The sequence below is a fragment of the Antedon bifida genome, chromosome 2 (genome assembly GCF_963402885.1).
Source record: "Antedon bifida chromosome 2, ecAntBifi1.1, whole genome shotgun sequence".
Lineage (NCBI taxonomy): Eukaryota > Metazoa > Echinodermata > Crinoidea > Comatulida > Antedonidae > Antedon > Antedon bifida.
In genome coordinates this window covers 31346008-31363410 of record NC_136227.1, presented here as the reverse complement: position 1 = coordinate 31363410, position 17403 = coordinate 31346008, and the positions used below count along the sequence as shown (strand labels likewise).

At 35.1% G+C, this 17403-nt stretch overlaps 2 protein-coding genes across 3 annotated transcripts; one reads left to right on the top strand and one right to left on the bottom strand.

Annotated features, from left to right (window-relative positions):
* Nucleotides 1-1757: 1757 nt before the first annotated feature.
* LOC144834626 (uncharacterized) lies at nucleotides 1758-6712 on the bottom strand. 2 transcript variants are annotated; one of them, XM_078689509.1, is made up of 6 exons: nucleotides 6584-6712; nucleotides 6087-6206; nucleotides 5783-5938; nucleotides 4763-4840; nucleotides 3997-4026; nucleotides 1759-2194 (listed from the first exon to the last, which is right to left on the bottom strand). In XM_078689509.1, exons 1-5 carry the CDS (start codon nucleotides 6596-6598, stop codon nucleotides 4015-4017), a joined length of 381 nt encoding a protein of 126 aa, XP_078545635.1. In that variant the 5' UTR covers nucleotides 6599-6712; the 3' UTR covers nucleotides 1759-2194; nucleotides 3997-4014. The 2 variants fall into 2 exon arrangements, with proteins under 2 accessions (XP_078545634.1, XP_078545635.1); XM_078689508.1 differs by lacking the exon at nucleotides 3997-4026 and having other exon boundaries at nucleotides 1758-2194.
* A 1599-nt stretch (nucleotides 6713-8311) lies between these two features.
* On the top strand, nucleotides 8312-16382 carry LOC144836221 (somatomedin-B and thrombospondin type-1 domain-containing protein-like). Its single transcript, XM_078691469.1, has 5 exons — nucleotides 8312-8870; nucleotides 12385-12579; nucleotides 12907-13000; nucleotides 14715-14813; nucleotides 15308-16382. Exons 1-5 carry the CDS (start codon nucleotides 8636-8638, stop codon nucleotides 15492-15494), a joined length of 810 nt encoding a protein of 269 aa, XP_078547595.1. The 5' UTR covers nucleotides 8312-8635; the 3' UTR covers nucleotides 15495-16382.
* The last annotated feature ends 1021 nt before the right edge of the window (nucleotides 16383-17403 follow it).

The window sequence follows — 17403 nt, the reverse complement described above, 5'->3', positions numbered from 1 at the left end:
CCATTCCCACTAGGACGCTACGCAAGGACGTAAGCGCAATGTAAAGCGTGGTTCTCACTAGAACGCAACGCAGTGACGTACTCACGCAAAGTGATGTATTGCGTAATCACAAGTGGGAACCGACGACGCTGCAAAAATCGCAGGTTTGATTTCACGCAGGCGGGGGAAATTAATTATTGGAAGGGCATTTTCTTACGTTGCGTAGGTTGCGTTACGTTGCGTCGCTAGTGAGAACCAAGCTTTAGTAACTTGGTCACAAGCGATGGATTATCCGAACTGTCGCTTGTCATTGGTCAATTCGGTTGTGTTGCGTTTAAGTCCTTGCGTTGCGTCCTACGCATTTTACATTGTTATGAGTCAATCGGCTATTAATATAATAGTTTACTATTATCAATCCATTTTTAAAAACTGAAATTACAAAATCATTAAATAACTTACAATTTAAACCATTGGACGTTTAAAGGGTCTTTCACACCTGTTCCGGTTCGGCGCCGGAAAATCCAATCGAACGTCAATGTTTCGTTTTCACGTGGCTACACGCATATCGATTGGCGCATAGCCGCGTGGAGCGTCGTGAAAACGAAACATTGATGTTCGATTCGCCTACTGTAGGAGGCGTAACACAAGCTAGTTGACCAATGACAAGTGACAGTTCTACTAATAATCTTTGGCTTGTGTTTGATCAGATTACTCGCGTTATGCTTACGTCCTTGCGTTACGTCAAAGTGGTGTCCTAACGTTACGTCCAAGTAACAGTACAGAATTCACAGGTGGTATTTTTGGAAACTTTAAAAATATTATATTCTAATACATTCACTAAAAACTACATCAGCGAATTTAAAAAAAAAACTATAAAACATCTCTATTTTTTTTGCAATATTACTGTACAAATATTAAAATTGGTCATGGGAAAAAACATATGTACATTAAAATATTACAGTATGATACATGTTAATAATAATAATCTATTAAGTACAAAATTTATTTGTTTTGCCCTACTTTGAGTTAATTGTACTTATTACTAAATAAGTACATTTGAGAATACTTGCAAAAAAAGTACTTCTCTGGTTGACTTCTACAAATCTAGATCACTAGCCTAGAATTCACACCTCTAGACCACCAAGCTTGCGTTGATGGTGTTAGATTCAAGCCCAAGCAGGGGGTACTGCACCAGCATGATGATGATTTAATAAACTACTTTGAAATAGCTTTGGGTCACAGAGTTAATATTCATTTTTTTACACCAAGTTTTTATTTCGTCACTTTAAGGCAGCTAACATTTAGCTGAGAAATGTTTATCTCTTCTTAGCAAACATATAAAATAGCACCACGGAATGAAAGCTGCAGTAAAAATGGAGGTGCAGTAAACATGCAGTACCATAGCAGCTACATACAGCATCGGCTGCAGTACAGTAGGCCTACTGTATATGCAGTACAATAACAGCTGCAGTACAATGGCAGCTGCAGTACAATAGTAGCTGTAGTACCACATCAGCTACATACAGCATCAACTGTAGCCTAACCAGTTCCAGTACAGTAGGCCTACTGTATATGCAGTACAATATCAGCTACAGTACAATAGCAGCTGCAGTACAATAGCAGCTACAGTACAACAGCAGCCACAGTACAACAGCAGCTACAGTACAATAGCAGCTGCAGTACAATATCAGCTACAGTACAATAGCAGCTGCAGTACAATAGCAGCTACAGTACAACAGCAGCCACAGTACAACAGCAGCTACAGTACAATAGCAGCTGCAGTACAATATCAGCTACAGTACAATAGCAGCTGCAGTACAATATCAGCTACAGTACAATAGCAGCTGCAGTACAATATCAGCTACAGTACAATAGCAGCTGCAGTACAATATCAGCTACAGTACAATAGCAGCTGCAGTACAATAGCAGCTACAGTACAATAGCAGCTGCAGTACAATATCAGCTACAGTACAATAGCAGCTGCAGTACAATATCAGCTACAGTACAATAGCAGCTGCAGTACAATATCAGCTACAGTACAATAGCAGCTGCAGTACAATATCAGCTACAGTACAATAGCAGCTGCAGTACAATAATAACTGTCTCAATTGCAGAGTATGTAACTTCAGGTTGTCAGTTGTATCTTAAAGCACAAGCAATCAATTTCCGAGCACTCGCACTCCGGAGCATGACATGCGAAGTTGCAGCCACCACACTGTATATAAATAAAATAGAAAAGAATAAGACAACGCTCTAGGCTAGATAACACACAATTAACCAAACAACACACGTTGAAATTGTTTAAATAAAGACATTAACATTAAATCTTATTACAATATTTCCTATATTGTAGAGCAAATTGTAGTAAAAATATTGTGTATATTAAAACGTGTAAAAATGTCAAATAAGAGGTGAGTGCTGAGGTGGTTTTTGCATGAAAAAACAAGTAAGATAAAACATCTTTACTGAATAAGAAAAACAAATTTGTGAATTTCGTGTGATACTTGAGTAAAAAATTAAAAACAAAAGTTGCAAGCACGCAATAAGGAAATATAAATGAGAGTGCAATTAAAAATAATCTGTATATGTGAGAGTTTCACATTAACAACAAACACATCAAGATAAAAAGTAATTTTTATTATATAAGATAAATAACAAGATAAGCAATGCTATATGAAACAATAAAAAAATATATCTAGAATACAGAATGTGGGGTGGGTGGAGGGGAAGCAGTAGATAACAATTTACTTTGTGGTCAACAAGACAACATTAATTGTGTATTGTCCAATTCATTTATTCAGGTGCTTTGTCAGACTTTATTTATTGACTTAGGCAATTGGTCAATAAAAGTCACATGACACAAGATACTATGAAGCAACTGAGTGTAATAAACAGCTGAGCATGCTCACTAACTACTCAATATTGTGATAGCTTGCCATTACTACTCCCTATTTCGGAATTTACGTAGCAGCTGAAGCACAATTGGATGCTTTCCATTTTTTAGTCTCTGCAATCGCTTTGTGCAAGACACCATAACAGAATAACCCTTTGAAAAAAAAGGGCTTTGGATGTCATAAAATAACCCTATTGTTTTGCCAGCAGAATCCCACAGCCTACAATTTACATGCACAACAGCAATATAAAACATTTTTTAGCAGAAAGTAAAGTAGATACAGACAATTAACCTTTACACAGAAACTTTGCAGTTAATAAGAAGAAAACAATGAAAGTAAAATCAAATATACTTAATACTATAAAACAAAGACATAGCGGCATTCACAAAACAAAACAAGTATTTATATCTTTAGTACTGACCAATACAAAATACTGTTATAAATTATTCAGTATTGAAAGGTAAGAAAATGTCAATCACAACTCTTAAAAACGGACACCCTTCGGTTGGAAAAAATGTCAATTTTTGGGAAAGTCTAGTTTTAAATTGTATTTTAAATAGTAATAACAACAATTTGAGACTTTTCAAGTTTTTGGAAAATATAAGCAAAATTTTATTTTTTGAGAGTTGCAGCTTTCAGGGAGTCCACCTTTTGTAGAGTTTGATGTAAATTTCTAAGAGTTATATTCACAATCACAGAGAAATAAAAATAACCAATGTAAAGAGAATTTGTAACATTATATAGATAATATATAATAGATATATATATATAACACCAAAAGGCAAAAAAAGGGGGGTGGGGGCGGATCCGATCCAGCAGTGGACACAAAAAGCACTATACCTAAGTGCCCAACTCGAAAAACTTTGCTTCTCCTACAAATAGAAATGTTAAAAATAAAACCAATTTAAGTGTGAAGAAACTCAGGAAATACAAGTTTTCTGCATTTCATACGTGTCCTGGATCCGCCCATATTATAAAGCAATACATTGTACAATAATATCAACAAAACTGAGTGCTGGTTGTTATATGCAAAGGTTAGTAAAAGCAAAAAACAAGTTTAAAGAAATAGTAGATTCCTGCTTTAGGTTGCAATTACAAAAATTTGGTTTGTTTTGAATCATACCTGATTTGGCTCTCTTTGCTAAAATTGAATCTGTGAAAATTGGCATGAATATGGCACAATAATGAAATAATCCATAACAATTATTGAAATGTTTTTAATTTAATACTAAAATGATAAATGATAGCCATCGTTGCGCAACTGAATGACTAATGAACTATGGCTACCCTTATGATTATGGCATATAATGATAAAATCAAACTGAAATCAATTTATGTTTCATTTCCAAATGCCTGTTACAATTTCCTTAATAGCATGGTCTTTGTATAAAATATGTTTTTTTTCAAACATTGGATTAATTTTCAAAATTAAAGCAACATCATAGACGTTGTTTTAAGTTATTCAATGTTAGAATATGCTATCCTCTACTCTACGCTAGGGAAGCCATCCGATTCAATGGCTTCTTTCCATGCAACTAATTTTTAAATAGCTAATTTAAATTCTCCACAGGCATATCAGTTAAACATGGTATTGCATGGTGATTATTAGCAAAACAAATGGGATATTAGACCAGATAAAAACTATATAAACCATTATTTTAGTAATGTCTCTCAATTTATGGATAATATAAATAACATAGTGCCCTCTATTGTTGGGAGGTGATGATACAAAAATGGGCATAGCTAAATATTCATTGATTTGATTTCAATTTTCTTTTTGGCAAAATTTGCACAGAAAGAAACTCTGTAAAAGCAGAATCTCTAATCAACTGTTTTTATCCAATAAATGATATTATATCAAATTTAATTTTTTTCTTAAAAATACTTACATTGCAACCGGAATCTGGACCACAACATTCATCATTTTGACAAGAATCACATGATAGACATCTTGTTAAAGTGCAGCGCTATGAAATTTGGGTTAAAAACAGAAGCAGGTCAAAGGTCAAACCACAATGCACACAAGATAGAGGATAGAATAAAACTATAAAATATATTACACAGTGATCAGAGAAACAAACACAATTAGTTTATGTGGTCATTTCTATGTGGTCATTTTCTATGTGGTCATTTCTATGTGGATATTTTCTATGTGGTCATTACTATGTGGTCATTTTCTATGTGGTCATTTCTATGTGGTCCTTTCTATGTGGTCATTTTCTATGTGGTCATTTTCTATGTGATCATTTTCTATGTGATCATTTTCTATGTGGTCATTTCTATGTGGTCATTTTCTATGTGGTCATTTTCAATGTGGTCATTTTCTATGTGGTCATTTTCTATGTGGTCATTTTATGTGGTCATTTTTTAAGTGGTCATTTTAGATCCATGTTAAGTTAAAGATAACTATATTACTCTTTAACTTGGAAAATGATTAATTTATGCATAATATTTGTATATTATATATTATGGAATTGTAACTGTACATTTTTAAAATATATTTTACAATTTCTCTGCATATTGAAAATTAGTTTTTCCCACACACCAATCAAGCAATACCTTTTATATCACACAATAAAATAAAGATACCATTTCACAAGTTTGACAATAAAAGAAGACATATAACATTTTAACAATAGTAAAGTACTGGTGTTAATTAATACGGAATACCATAAATTGTCAGTCTTCTGTGACCTGTGACCTAGATAATAGCTATAAAATCAGTATATCTGAATTATAAAAAACTAAAGCTCTGTCTACACTATCAAACTTTATGTGACAAAAAAATGTAATGTGCCCATATATTAACATGATGATGATGTCATATCACTACCGTATTTGGGCATATCACACTGTTTTTGTCAAACTAGTTTGATAGTGTAGACAGAGCTTATTGAAATAAAACTTACATTTGATGGTGGTCCACACACAGAATCTAAACAGCTTCTTCTATTTGGGTAAGCACAGCAATTACATGACTCTGCAAAGCCAACCCAGCAGTCACAGCATTGAAATGACCCATCATCTTTACCACACGGAGAACACTCTGTGCAGCTTCCTCTAGCCTAAAAAACAATTGATTGAATTGAATATAATAAAAACATCAATAATTTATTAATTATATTATATATATTAGGAGTTGGGTAGCCGAGTGGTTAGGACACTTGACCATCAGGCATCATACATTTACAGCCGTTGTTTTGAAATACTTACAACGATAAATTGCCTTAGCACTAAAAGAGCTGCTATTACAACCATGTAGGCACCAATGGCTATTACAAGAATCACAGACACCGGAAGCTGGGTACTATTTGATGGACTTGATGTAGGATTCTGAAATCAAAATAAATAATATTAATTTAATAGGATTGATTTGACACGATTTTTATACATTTTTTAAAATAAAATTCGTTGAAGTTGTACTTCTTAATAAATGTTTGCCTTTTACTATGAATAAAAGACATTATATATTGCCTAGACTAGTATTAGTAGCAGTAGTTGCTATGGCTAGTCTAGTAGCTTCTAGGCTAGGTCTATCGTCGTCCTGAAACTTGCACTGGTCCGAAACGGTGCCCTCTCCGAAACGTCCATCTGATTGAATGTGTAATGAGTCTGTATCTGTAGGCCTGGCCTAGCTAGGCCTACCTAGGCTAGAGGTCTAAGTGCTTTACTGAGTATGACAAGTTGCATTATTCATCGTTACTGCTTACCGATGCATCCGCCATTTGTATGTATTGAGACCTTTGTTGTCTAGGTCTTGAACGTTTTGATTTTCATCATAAAAACAGTATTTTTAAACGAAGAATTCAACTTGCAAAAAACGTTGTTGGTAGTTGTTTATGACGACGACGGTGGTGGCGCTGTTCTAAAAAATATGGAACGTCGTTGTCGCCGGTAAAAATAATAATAATTGCGGTTTGTTCGTCACAAAGGAAAAGCCATATAGCCTAAACTGTAGTCAACTTTCCAAACCTAGGCACCTTTTGACTGGCCCCGAAATACCCTTTTTCAGAATGTATTTCTGTTTTTCAAATTAAACTTTTTTTCAGAGATTTCAATTATGATAGAGGGGCAATAATCCTTCAATGAAATTTTTTCCTGTTTTAAACTTTCTCCTTGAAGGGCTGCTTTCCATATCATTTGATTATAAAGACAATGGATATTCGTTGCTTATCTGTTTACAATTTAATGTTGAAGATCACGAACGATGCGTCACTGTCCTTACAAAACCTATAGGCCTACTTTCCATTAATAGCTTTACATAGCAAACATCGTAAACTATTGAAATAGCCAAAGCTGACTCAATTACAAGCAATGCGGCAAGATTCCCACTTTGTAGTTTATGAGACGTGTGTTTACTTAGCTATATTCCTGTAATAACTATAAATTATCTTAAGTCAACACTGTAGAAATGCCATCAAGTTAGATTGGCCGGTTTTGGACATGACGTTAAAGACTATTTTTTCGGAAATGTTGTTGAAACTATGTAGGCCTAGGCCCTTGCATTGCAACGAGGTAGCCCTCAACATTAATAATGTAGTACACCGGGGTGAATATTCATTATTATTATGGATTCTTCGGTGGTTGTTCAGTGAGAACAATACTAGAAAGGTATGCCTATCTCTTTAATCATTGCGGTTAAAAGGCTTAATTATACATTTCAGACTATCACCCTTGCTAGGGGGAATTATTCACAGTGTCACGTGTAACTGTGATAGACATTAACTATTTTGTTCGGCCCTCTGAACATTAAACCAGGAGACGGTGAATGTAAAATGAATAAAGTTTGTTTAATTAAATGTAGGGCCTATTGTGGGTAATGTATTTGCATTTATTTACAATAAAGACCAAATTTTCTCCGTATGATGATCTATTTTCTTAGGTGCGCGCATATCCTTGCATTGTACACGATTTTATTTTAAAAACTATTGACATACCGGTGTGTTTTCTAGTCTACTTAGTATATTGTTGGCTATTGTATTGTATAACTCAAAAGGTTCGATTTTGGCATTTAGATACAAAATCACAGCCACCATAAAAATTATGAAGTGCTTAGATTAGTAGTTCTATTGCTACGATAAATCCGCCATTATGTAAAAATTGTATTTTTGTCCAACGATTATGATTATCGGCTAATGTGTGGGAACCACTTAAACTAAAGAACGATGTGATTGATAAGAATGTACACGCGAACATGATTGGTCAATAACATGTTTGCTTTTTTTGCCAATGGCCTACTGAACGGCCAAGATAGATTGACATCTTAGCATGTTGTTCTGATCTCATCACAAGCGTTGTTGCCCATGTCTGCTGCCTAATCAAATAAATAAGACAACATTGTACGGTTCAGAGTTGTTAACGCGCGAGAGGGGTTGATTCGTTTTAGAGCAGACAATTTTCAGCCAACCGCGATTCACTCGTCAGCCGATAGTGGAAATAATAATTGGACGGAGTTGATGAGAAGAACTATTTAGTTTTCTAAATGAAGCGTGGAACATTTCCATACCACTGGAAAAGATAATCGGTCGTGTTAAGTTATGTCAGAGGACGACATTGATGTTTTGTGAATTGAAAGATAGTTTAGGCCTACAATATTTAATATTTGTAAATGAGTTGAAGCAGGTTCCAGTCTCAAGATAACAGTCAAGAGTTTTCAAATCTGACTGGTATTCGTGACGTAGGGGGTGAATTCGAGTTTAATTATTATCAAACAAAGTTTAGTTTTTTTTATACCAAACGGAATCGTGAAAAAAAAGTTCAGAATGAATAATTTACTTTTAATTTTAGTACTTGTTCTTGGTTTGTTTGTAAAAGTTGACGCATTTTGTTCAGGTGCTAATTCTGATGGTAGCGATCTTTGTTGCGACGGGGCGGTTTTAAACTGCACGGCAGAAGGATATCAAATCGACTCCACATCTTACGGAATCTGTTACTGTGATTCTCACTGTATTAGTACAAAGGACTGCTGCGTGGACTACGATAGGACATGCAAACAACGTAAGTAAAAATTGGACGTTTTTGCGAACAAAACGAGTTCAAAAGTTGTCTTAAATTGGGGAAACATTTGGTGTGCTTTTAAACATTAGAAAAGTATTATGTCCTATTATTCTGTAATTCCACTAAATGCCAATTTACACAGACGAGCGGTAACGGTAATAAGAATATAGCCTAGAATCTACTTATTCCTTATGACATGATGACGGGTGGTTTCTGCTCACGTGAGACAAACTACGCGGTTTTCCGCTTACCGTTACCACTCGTCTGTGTAAATTGGCCATTGGGCCTACGTTTCGATTTGATGAAAAGTGATTGTTATATAAAATGAATACTATAAATGAATATGATAACGATAACGATATTCTTTTAATATCCCGGTGCCATCTCTTATTCAACACCCATTCCTCCCAGTGCCTCACCCCTATACAAATTATCGCAGATCGAATCGAATCCCATCTTTAAAAAAAAGATGTTACTGTGTTATTCCACCATCCGTTTCATTACTTATACTGATTAAACTGAAGTATTTACTGACATATGATTGTTAAAACCAAGTCAAACGGGTTGTTTGTGTTTCATCGCACTCTGTTGGTTTATTACGGTACTTCAAACAGTGATACCAGTGATTTTACACACAATTAAACCGAACATAAATTCCGATAGCACTTTCAGCATCGGTAATTATAATGGCGGTATAATGCATTGGTGTACTTATTCAATATCAGTTAGTAATAATTTGAGAGGGGTTCTAAGCGGTAATACATTATAGAATAGCACTTATTCGGCATGGTGTGTAGTACAAGGAAAGAGGTAATTTCACTCTTCCCTCATAGTACTTATTCAATATCGATTGTCGGTTATAATTGTGGAATAGCGGCATATGGTGCGGTAATACATTATGTTGCTTATTCGATAGCAACACTTAATTAGTAATGGGGTACTTATTGAATATACTTATTTCACAGCGCCGCTTAGCTGTAATACATTATGCTGCTTATTGGGATATCAACACTTATTTAGTAACGGTGTACTTAATAAATATCGGTACATAATTTCACAGCGGCGCTCAGCGGAAATACATTGCTGCTTATTGGTATCAACACTTATTTAGTAACGGTGTACTTATTCGATATCGATACTTATTCGGCAGTGTATTCGATACCCTAATGAACTTATTCAGCGTCGACGCGCGCTTTATAGAACTTCACGGTTCAAAGATTATTCATTTGGGTGTAAAATCATTCAATAGTGCAAAAGACATAATTATTGCTTATTTAAACTTATAAATTAAACTATCATGTTCAGATTATGAGCTGTGACTAATTTATACAATTCAAAGAGTATCGTACTGCTGCTTGTTTTCAAATAAAGTAATTGAAAACGATACCATAATAATGGCGACAATGTCGACTTCATGTCGACACATTCAGCGAATGTTAATGGAATCACATTCAGCAATAATCTGAATAAATTCCACCAACTTGAAATGCGGTAAACAAAATGTTGGCCTTTTCAACAATTACGATAAAATAAAAGTCACTCAGACATATTTATATCTCCCGATGGCAGCGTCCTGGTTAGTAAGGGCGGTGAATATCACGCCAAGTAATTATGGATTTGGGGAGAACGGGAGGGTGCATGAGAAAAGCAGTTTGTTTTTTCTTCGAGCACACATCCAATGATTATACGTCCTAAAAAAACAAATTATAAATTCGTCACTGAAGATACACCGATGTAGGCCTATTTGGCCTACAATCTCGAATTTACAAAAACCAAAATGTTCAATGAGTTGGAAATCCAACACCATGACTAAATACTTAATTAGAGATGCGTGAAAATAAAGTAATTTTAAATGCGTGAAAATAAAGTAATTTTAAATGCGTGAAAATTAAGTAATTTTAAAAGCGTGACATTTCCGTGTATGTTGAAGCGTAGTACCGAAATTCACATTCCGATGTGAAGACTGACGTGATACCTTAGAGTGCTTTTTAAGTACCGCTCACTTATCCCAACACCTCTTAAGTGTGAAAAAAATTCAGTGTCCTGTCAGTTAGTTTAAACGCACATTTATCATTCTTTATTTAAAACGTTTCCAAAAATGAAGAACAGAAGAACAAAAACAACATTTAAAACAAAGTTATGCTGGAAGTTATTGAAAATTAAGCCTACTACAATAATTTATGTCGATTTCAACAGTAAAGCTCTGTCTACACTATCAAACAAGTTTGGAAAAAAATATGTGATGTGCCCAAATATGGTAGTGATATGGCAAAATATGGTAGTGATATGACATCATCATGTCCATACATGGGCACATCACATTATTTTGTCACATAAAGTTTGATTAATTTGCTTAATACAGTACAACAAAAAGTTAAAAATTAGTTATCCGTTCAAGTGACCCAACCCTTCACGAAATTCATTGTAGCCAGATGTTCTATTATTAATTAGATCCAATGAAAATTGTTTTCACAATAAAAGTCCTGTCATGTGGACAATATTTCCGTTCCCAGCCTCTGTTTGCATTTCTTGTATTTGCCGATATATTTTTGTCAGCAAGGAAGTTTGCATAACGATTGACCTTTGACTCACCGCGTGCTCGTCTTTTCATAGAGTGCCATCGATTGTTGTAACCATGTTTAATCAAATAATTAACAGTAAAATCATCAAAGGATATGCCAATCAAAAAATTGATGGAAGTTTTAAAAAGCACGAAATTGATGCCGGTGGCATTGGTACAGTGTGAGGAGAGAGCTGTCTGCAGTTATTGACAGTTTTCTATCGATATAATTAATATACCACCAGGTATTTGGCAATCCCTATTAATGAAAGTGGGTGGGGTAGGTTTGGAGCATCAAGCCCGGTCGATAATTTTTGAATGCTATTAATCATTTTCGTTTGGTTCCCACTAGGACGCAACGCAAGGGCGTAAACGTAAACGCAACGCAAGCGTGTTGACCTAGCGACAGTTAGAATCGCTGGTGATTGGTCAACTCACTTACGTTGCGTTAGGGCCTACTTGTGTTGCGCGTCTAGTGGGAACCAAGCATTAGTTACGAATTAGAGTACGTTTACTATGAATATTTAAAGAAATATAACACTTTAACCAACACAATTTTTAGTTTGATTCTTCTGCCAAACAACGCAGGTAATCTGAGCCAATCACAAGCGATGGATTATCCGAACTATAGCTGTCGCTAATGTCATTGGTCAACTCGTTTAAGCTTGGTTCCCACTAGGACGCAACGCAAGGACGTAACGCAACGCAAAGTGATTTGACCAATCACAAGCGATAGATTATTCGAACAGTCGCGTGTGATTGGTCAACTCGCTTGCGTTGCGTCTACCTCCTTGCGTTGCGTCCTAGTGGAAACCAAGCTTTACGTTGCGCTTACGTATTTGCGTTACGTTCCAGAGCGAACCAAAAAGCTACAAAATTGTGTAACTTTTTAAGGGTCTTACAAAAAATCTATTTATTCTCCTATCGCTAATAAAAATCACTTTTCTTATACAGCACAAGACTGTGTGGTGAATGATTGGAGTCACTGGAGTGGTTGCAATGCTCAATGTGGTATCGGGCATGCGGTCCGGCTACGTTACGTCGAAATTGAGGCCGAAGAAGGGGGTAAGGCCTGCCCTGAAACAATTCAGAAACGGGCCTGTATGAGCTTGTATTGTGATAACGAACCCAAGAAAAAGAACAAATTAAGTGAGTAGGCCTATAACAATTATTTTAATGTAGGCCTATAACAAGAATATTTGACGAGTTCAACTGAACTGACTGAATAACCGTTTTTAAAGCGTGGTTCTTACTAGAACGCAACGCAACAACGTATTGACGCAAAGTGCTGTATTGCGTAATCACAAGTGGGAACCGACGACGCAACAGTGCTGTAAATATCGCAGGTTTGATTTCACGCAGGCGGGGGCAAACACAATTATTGGAAGGGCATTTTTTCACGTTGCGTTAGATTGCTTTACGTTGCGTCGCTAGTGAGAACCACGCGTAACCACTCTATTTTTGTTTTCTATATAGATGCAGCACACATATTACCATATCACTACCGTAAAGGACGTATCAATCCAAAATGGAACGCTATTACTAATTTAATTGGAATCGACGAACCAAAGTAAGTAATAGTATACATTTTTGGAACCTGCCTTTTGAATTTGATGATGAAATCATGATTACGGGGATTTAGATCTGACCACCGACGACTGACGATAGCGATGGTATTGTTCATAATAATGTAGGTGACGTTATTCGAAAGCTTTCGTTTCGGGACCGTGTCGACAAGAAGGGGAGACGGGACGACTGTGTAGCGTCGGTGACGTAATGCCTGATGCCCTTGGTCTAGGAACCCTAAGTGGCCCTCCAACGCTGAAGACCTCAGGCGTTTTTAGCCTTCGACATATTTAAAGCCTGTTTTCCTATGGGCACTGCTCAGGGGCCCATATAAGCTCAGGGCTTCTGGGTTTAGCCAGTAAGCGCTCATAGCCGTTACGCCCCTGTTTCCAACTCGTCATGATCTCACCGTCTACTATATATATAGTAAAAATTGAATATTGAAAAAATCCTTCATGAAGATGGTTCAAAAGTACAAACATCAAAAACAGATTGATTCCAGCTGCTGAACAACAGACTCATCTTTATGGAATGGGAGGATGCCAGTATGGTCCAAAAACTGATCATGAAAATGAGAAACAGTTCTTCAAATGAATTTGAATTCCTTTCCACTACATACACGTATTTTATGTTTTAAATTATCAACGTATGACAAGTTCACCCCTTTTGTATTTGTTTGGAACTTTTAGCCGAATTAGCCTAGATTAAACACATTTACATTGTTCTTATAATTCGTAAATTTCGATTTATTTTAACTTTTTCGTCACGCCATCCCAAAATAATAAAACGACACTACCGATATGAAATAGGCAAAAACAAAACTATCAAACAAAATCAATTTGTAATGCGTTTCGGTCGCGTATCTACCAATCTCATCAGATGACTGTTGTCTGTCTACACTATCAAACTTTATGTGACAAAAAATGTGATGTGCCCCCATATGGACATGATGATGTCATATCACTACCATACTTGGGTATATCACTACCATATTTGGACACATAACACTTTTTTTGTCAACTAGTGTGATAGTGTAGACAGAGCTTTAGATACTTTAATGCCTTCGCCATCTATAAAATTATGCTGATAGAGTTGCGTTTTCACTTTTGAACAAGATTTCTGACGTCGTAATTTTTTCTCAGAACTGTTAGTTACCGTATGTCATTCATTTTTTTCACGAAATGTAAAATTCTATGTCTGGCACTTAAGGCATGTAACCTCGGTATGACTTAAGTTCTTTATCATATTGCATATACCGATTAAGAATCACTTTACAAGCAAATCTGGAAGTAATTTTCAATATCAATTATGTTTTGTCCGATTCACCCAGCCCGATCACTCGTCGCTCAACTTACTCCACGTAATCATTACGTTCGTTCGGTTTAGAATTACGGTGTTAAATGAAAGTGTGGACATATCAACACCTAGGATATCATCGTATTAAATAAATAAACGAATGATCCACATTAGGTAGGCCTGTACACTTTAATCGTTGCTATTATGAGGTCAAGAGTTATCCGAAAAACATCGTTCGGCACTTGAACTTACGACACTGGTGAACAGAATTGAATGATTGTCAAAAGAAATTGAACTTAACAACCTACTCCACCCTACCCTGTCGGCTATCCCCCTCTCCAGTCTACACTGGTCTATCATATACCTATAAATTCGTTCATTATACTACTCAATCTAGTAATATGACATTTCTCGTGTTTTAGATACAGCTCATACTGTGTAACATTCACCATTCAAAAGGTTAATAAAGGATGCCGAAATCAGGTTAGCACCAAGTGGACTGACGTCATAACAAAAGGTACCTATTATGCCAATAATAAAAAAAAAACATACCTATAATATGAAGATGCATAGTGTTTCAGCTAGACTTCGTAGATGTAATATATGGAACGTTTCGTAAATACACACGACAGACACACGTTTATGCAAATTATGTATTCAAGGAAAGAAATGCTTAGCATTTATGTAACAAGAATGACGCATTTTTATCTCCTGTATAAAAGCATACCATTTTATTTTTACTGGTCCAACGATAAAGTCCAGGTCTTCTAAAGCCCTGTCTACACTTTTAAACTTTATGTGAAAAAAAGTGATGTGCCCATATATGTACACGATGATGTCATCACTACCATATTTGTGCATATCACACTTTTTTTTGTCAAACTAGTTTGATAGTGGAGGCAGAGCTTTAGATTTTCCATAAAGTTTATTTCTTTTCCTTCGGGGAGGGAAACAGTGTTTAATATAAAAGTGATATTTCGAACTAATTCATTAGTTTCTGTTGTATTGTAGGTACAGAGCTATGTGTACAGTGTGAAGAACCAGCCATGAAAGACGATGGTCTGTGTAGGGGAGATGGAGTACAGGGGGAGAGGACAAGATGGACGGCCATTGATTCCCCTGGTTGTAGAGGACGTTGGATACGAAAGAATATTGAACAACCCTGTACATGTAACACGGGCAGCGATTTTATTTTTGTGTAGGCCTAGAGAAAATATTAATTTTGTTAATTTGTAATTTGTGCCATCTGTTCACCCCGGAGTGTGAGTACCATACCACCATCAAAGTGCGGAATTCAGCTGCAATGATATTAAGAATCTCGTATCTCATAAGCCCCTGTTTCTTACACTGAGCCGCAACCCAAGGACGTAAAGGTAACGTAAGTGATTTGACCAATCATAGGCGATGGATTATTCGAACAGTCGATTGTCATTGGTCAACTTGTTGGTGTTGCGTTTACGCCCTTGCGTTGCGTCTTTAGTGGGAACCAAGCTTAAGTGACAGGGATAGATAATACCGGTAGTATTTTTATTTCACACGATCGTAAAAATGTTTTTTTACCGAATTAACGTAATCTAAAGTGTGACGTACTTCAAAGTGCCGTGTGCGCTGCATGTGTTTGATAATAACGGCAAGCACTACTATATAATCTTACTAAAAATATCTCGTTAACTGAATGTTTATTATAAAGAACTTAATAATCTCACAGCAAACATGTATGATATAAAATACACTTTCGCTTATTGTTGCAAATGCATGATTCGGTGTCAATCTGGTTAAAGGAACATGTAGGAGTATTTAGTAACGTAATTATGATATACAATTTTAACGTTTGATTAATTTATACATATTTAGGCCCTATGTGCATTTTCTGTATGACTATTTTATAAGCATTATTTATATTAGCTGTAGAGTTTGGTAATATTTAAATTAAATACTGTTTAGTTTATTTAGAGACGTGATTTGTATTGTATACTGCAATAAAATAATTTTAATGATAAAAAAAGAATCGTAAATGATGCAATGTAGGCTGAACAAAGTAATACTAACTTGCTTGGATCAATTTAAAGATATATTGTCTCCTGAAAAAATATTTTTTTTTACATTTTTGTTTTGAAAATGCAATTTTAATGTTACATAGGCCTAATAGTTCCGGCCCAAAAATTGGATCGGAAAAAAAATATTTACCTTAAAAAACTAAAATTTAAAGCAAAGCAAAGCCAGCTAATTGGTTTTTGGTTAAATTTAAGCGTTTATTTTGTTTTTTTGTAAGTGAAAACATTTTTTGTTTGCATTTTTTCTTTCTACGAAAGTGATTAACTTTATTAAAGCTGCAAAATGGACTATTCAAAGTCTGATTTTATTAATTTTTTCATGATTTTGGGGGACAATACATCTTTAAACATTTTGTATATTTTGGGCAGTTTGTTCGATAAATATAATCTGGGGAGCAGTCACTAATCTATTATGGAATGATTGGCACATTTTAGGACAGAATTTCTTAATTCTGGAGGTCTTGATAACCAATACTATGAAAAGAGGACGGACGAAAGTAATAGAACGATTTGTAAGTTTCTGCAGTGTCGTAGCAAAATAATGGTACATAGAATCATGCGACGACGGCGTGCCATACTTGTTGACCAGAAGCAGCATATCGATCGTATAAAAAAGGAAAGAGAAATTCCTTAAATAGGTGATTGAGCGTATAAAAATTCATATGATAAACTAACTTTTCAGACAAATTATATTAAGTGTAGTGTTGTGTATGTAATAACTGTTCATAAAATACAATTAAAAAATGTTAAAGATGTATTGTCCTCCAAAAATATGAAAAATGAAGATTAATTAAATCAGACTTTGAATATGTTATTTTGTAGTTTTAATAAAGTTAATCACTTCCATAGAAAAAAAAATGATGTTTTTACTTATAAAATGACAAAATAAATGGTTAAATTTCACCAAAAACCATTGGCTGGCAGCCAATTTGACAATTTTTTGCTTAAATTACATTTTTTTCAGGTAAATACATTTTTTTTCGATCCAATTTTTGGTCAAAGTGGATAATTATTAGGAGATTAAAATGGCATATTCAACAAAAAAATGTAAAAAAAA

Bases quoted from the DNA above. Each gene is read 5' to 3' on its own strand.
- LOC144836221 (XM_078691469.1), top strand. From the start codon at position 8,636: ATGAATAATTTACTTTTAATTTTAGTACTTGTTCTTGGTTTGTTTGTA. The intron at 12,580-12,906 runs GTGAGTAGGCCT...TTTTCTATATAG, and splicing joins CAAGAAAAAGAACAAATTAA to ATGCAGCACACATATTACCA. The intron at 14,814-15,307 runs CTATTATGCCAA...TATTGTAGGTAC, and splicing joins GACGTCATAACAAAAGGTAC to AGAGCTATGTGTACAGTGTG.
- LOC144834626 (XM_078689508.1), bottom strand. The intron at 5,939-6,086 runs GTAAGTATTTCA...ATTGTTTTTTAG, and splicing joins TGCTAAGGCAATTTATCGTT to GCTAGAGGAAGCTGCACAGA. The intron at 2,195-4,762 runs GTAAGTATTTTT...ATTTATATACAG, and splicing joins GTCCAGATTCCGGTTGCAAT to TGTGGTGGCTGCAACTTCGC.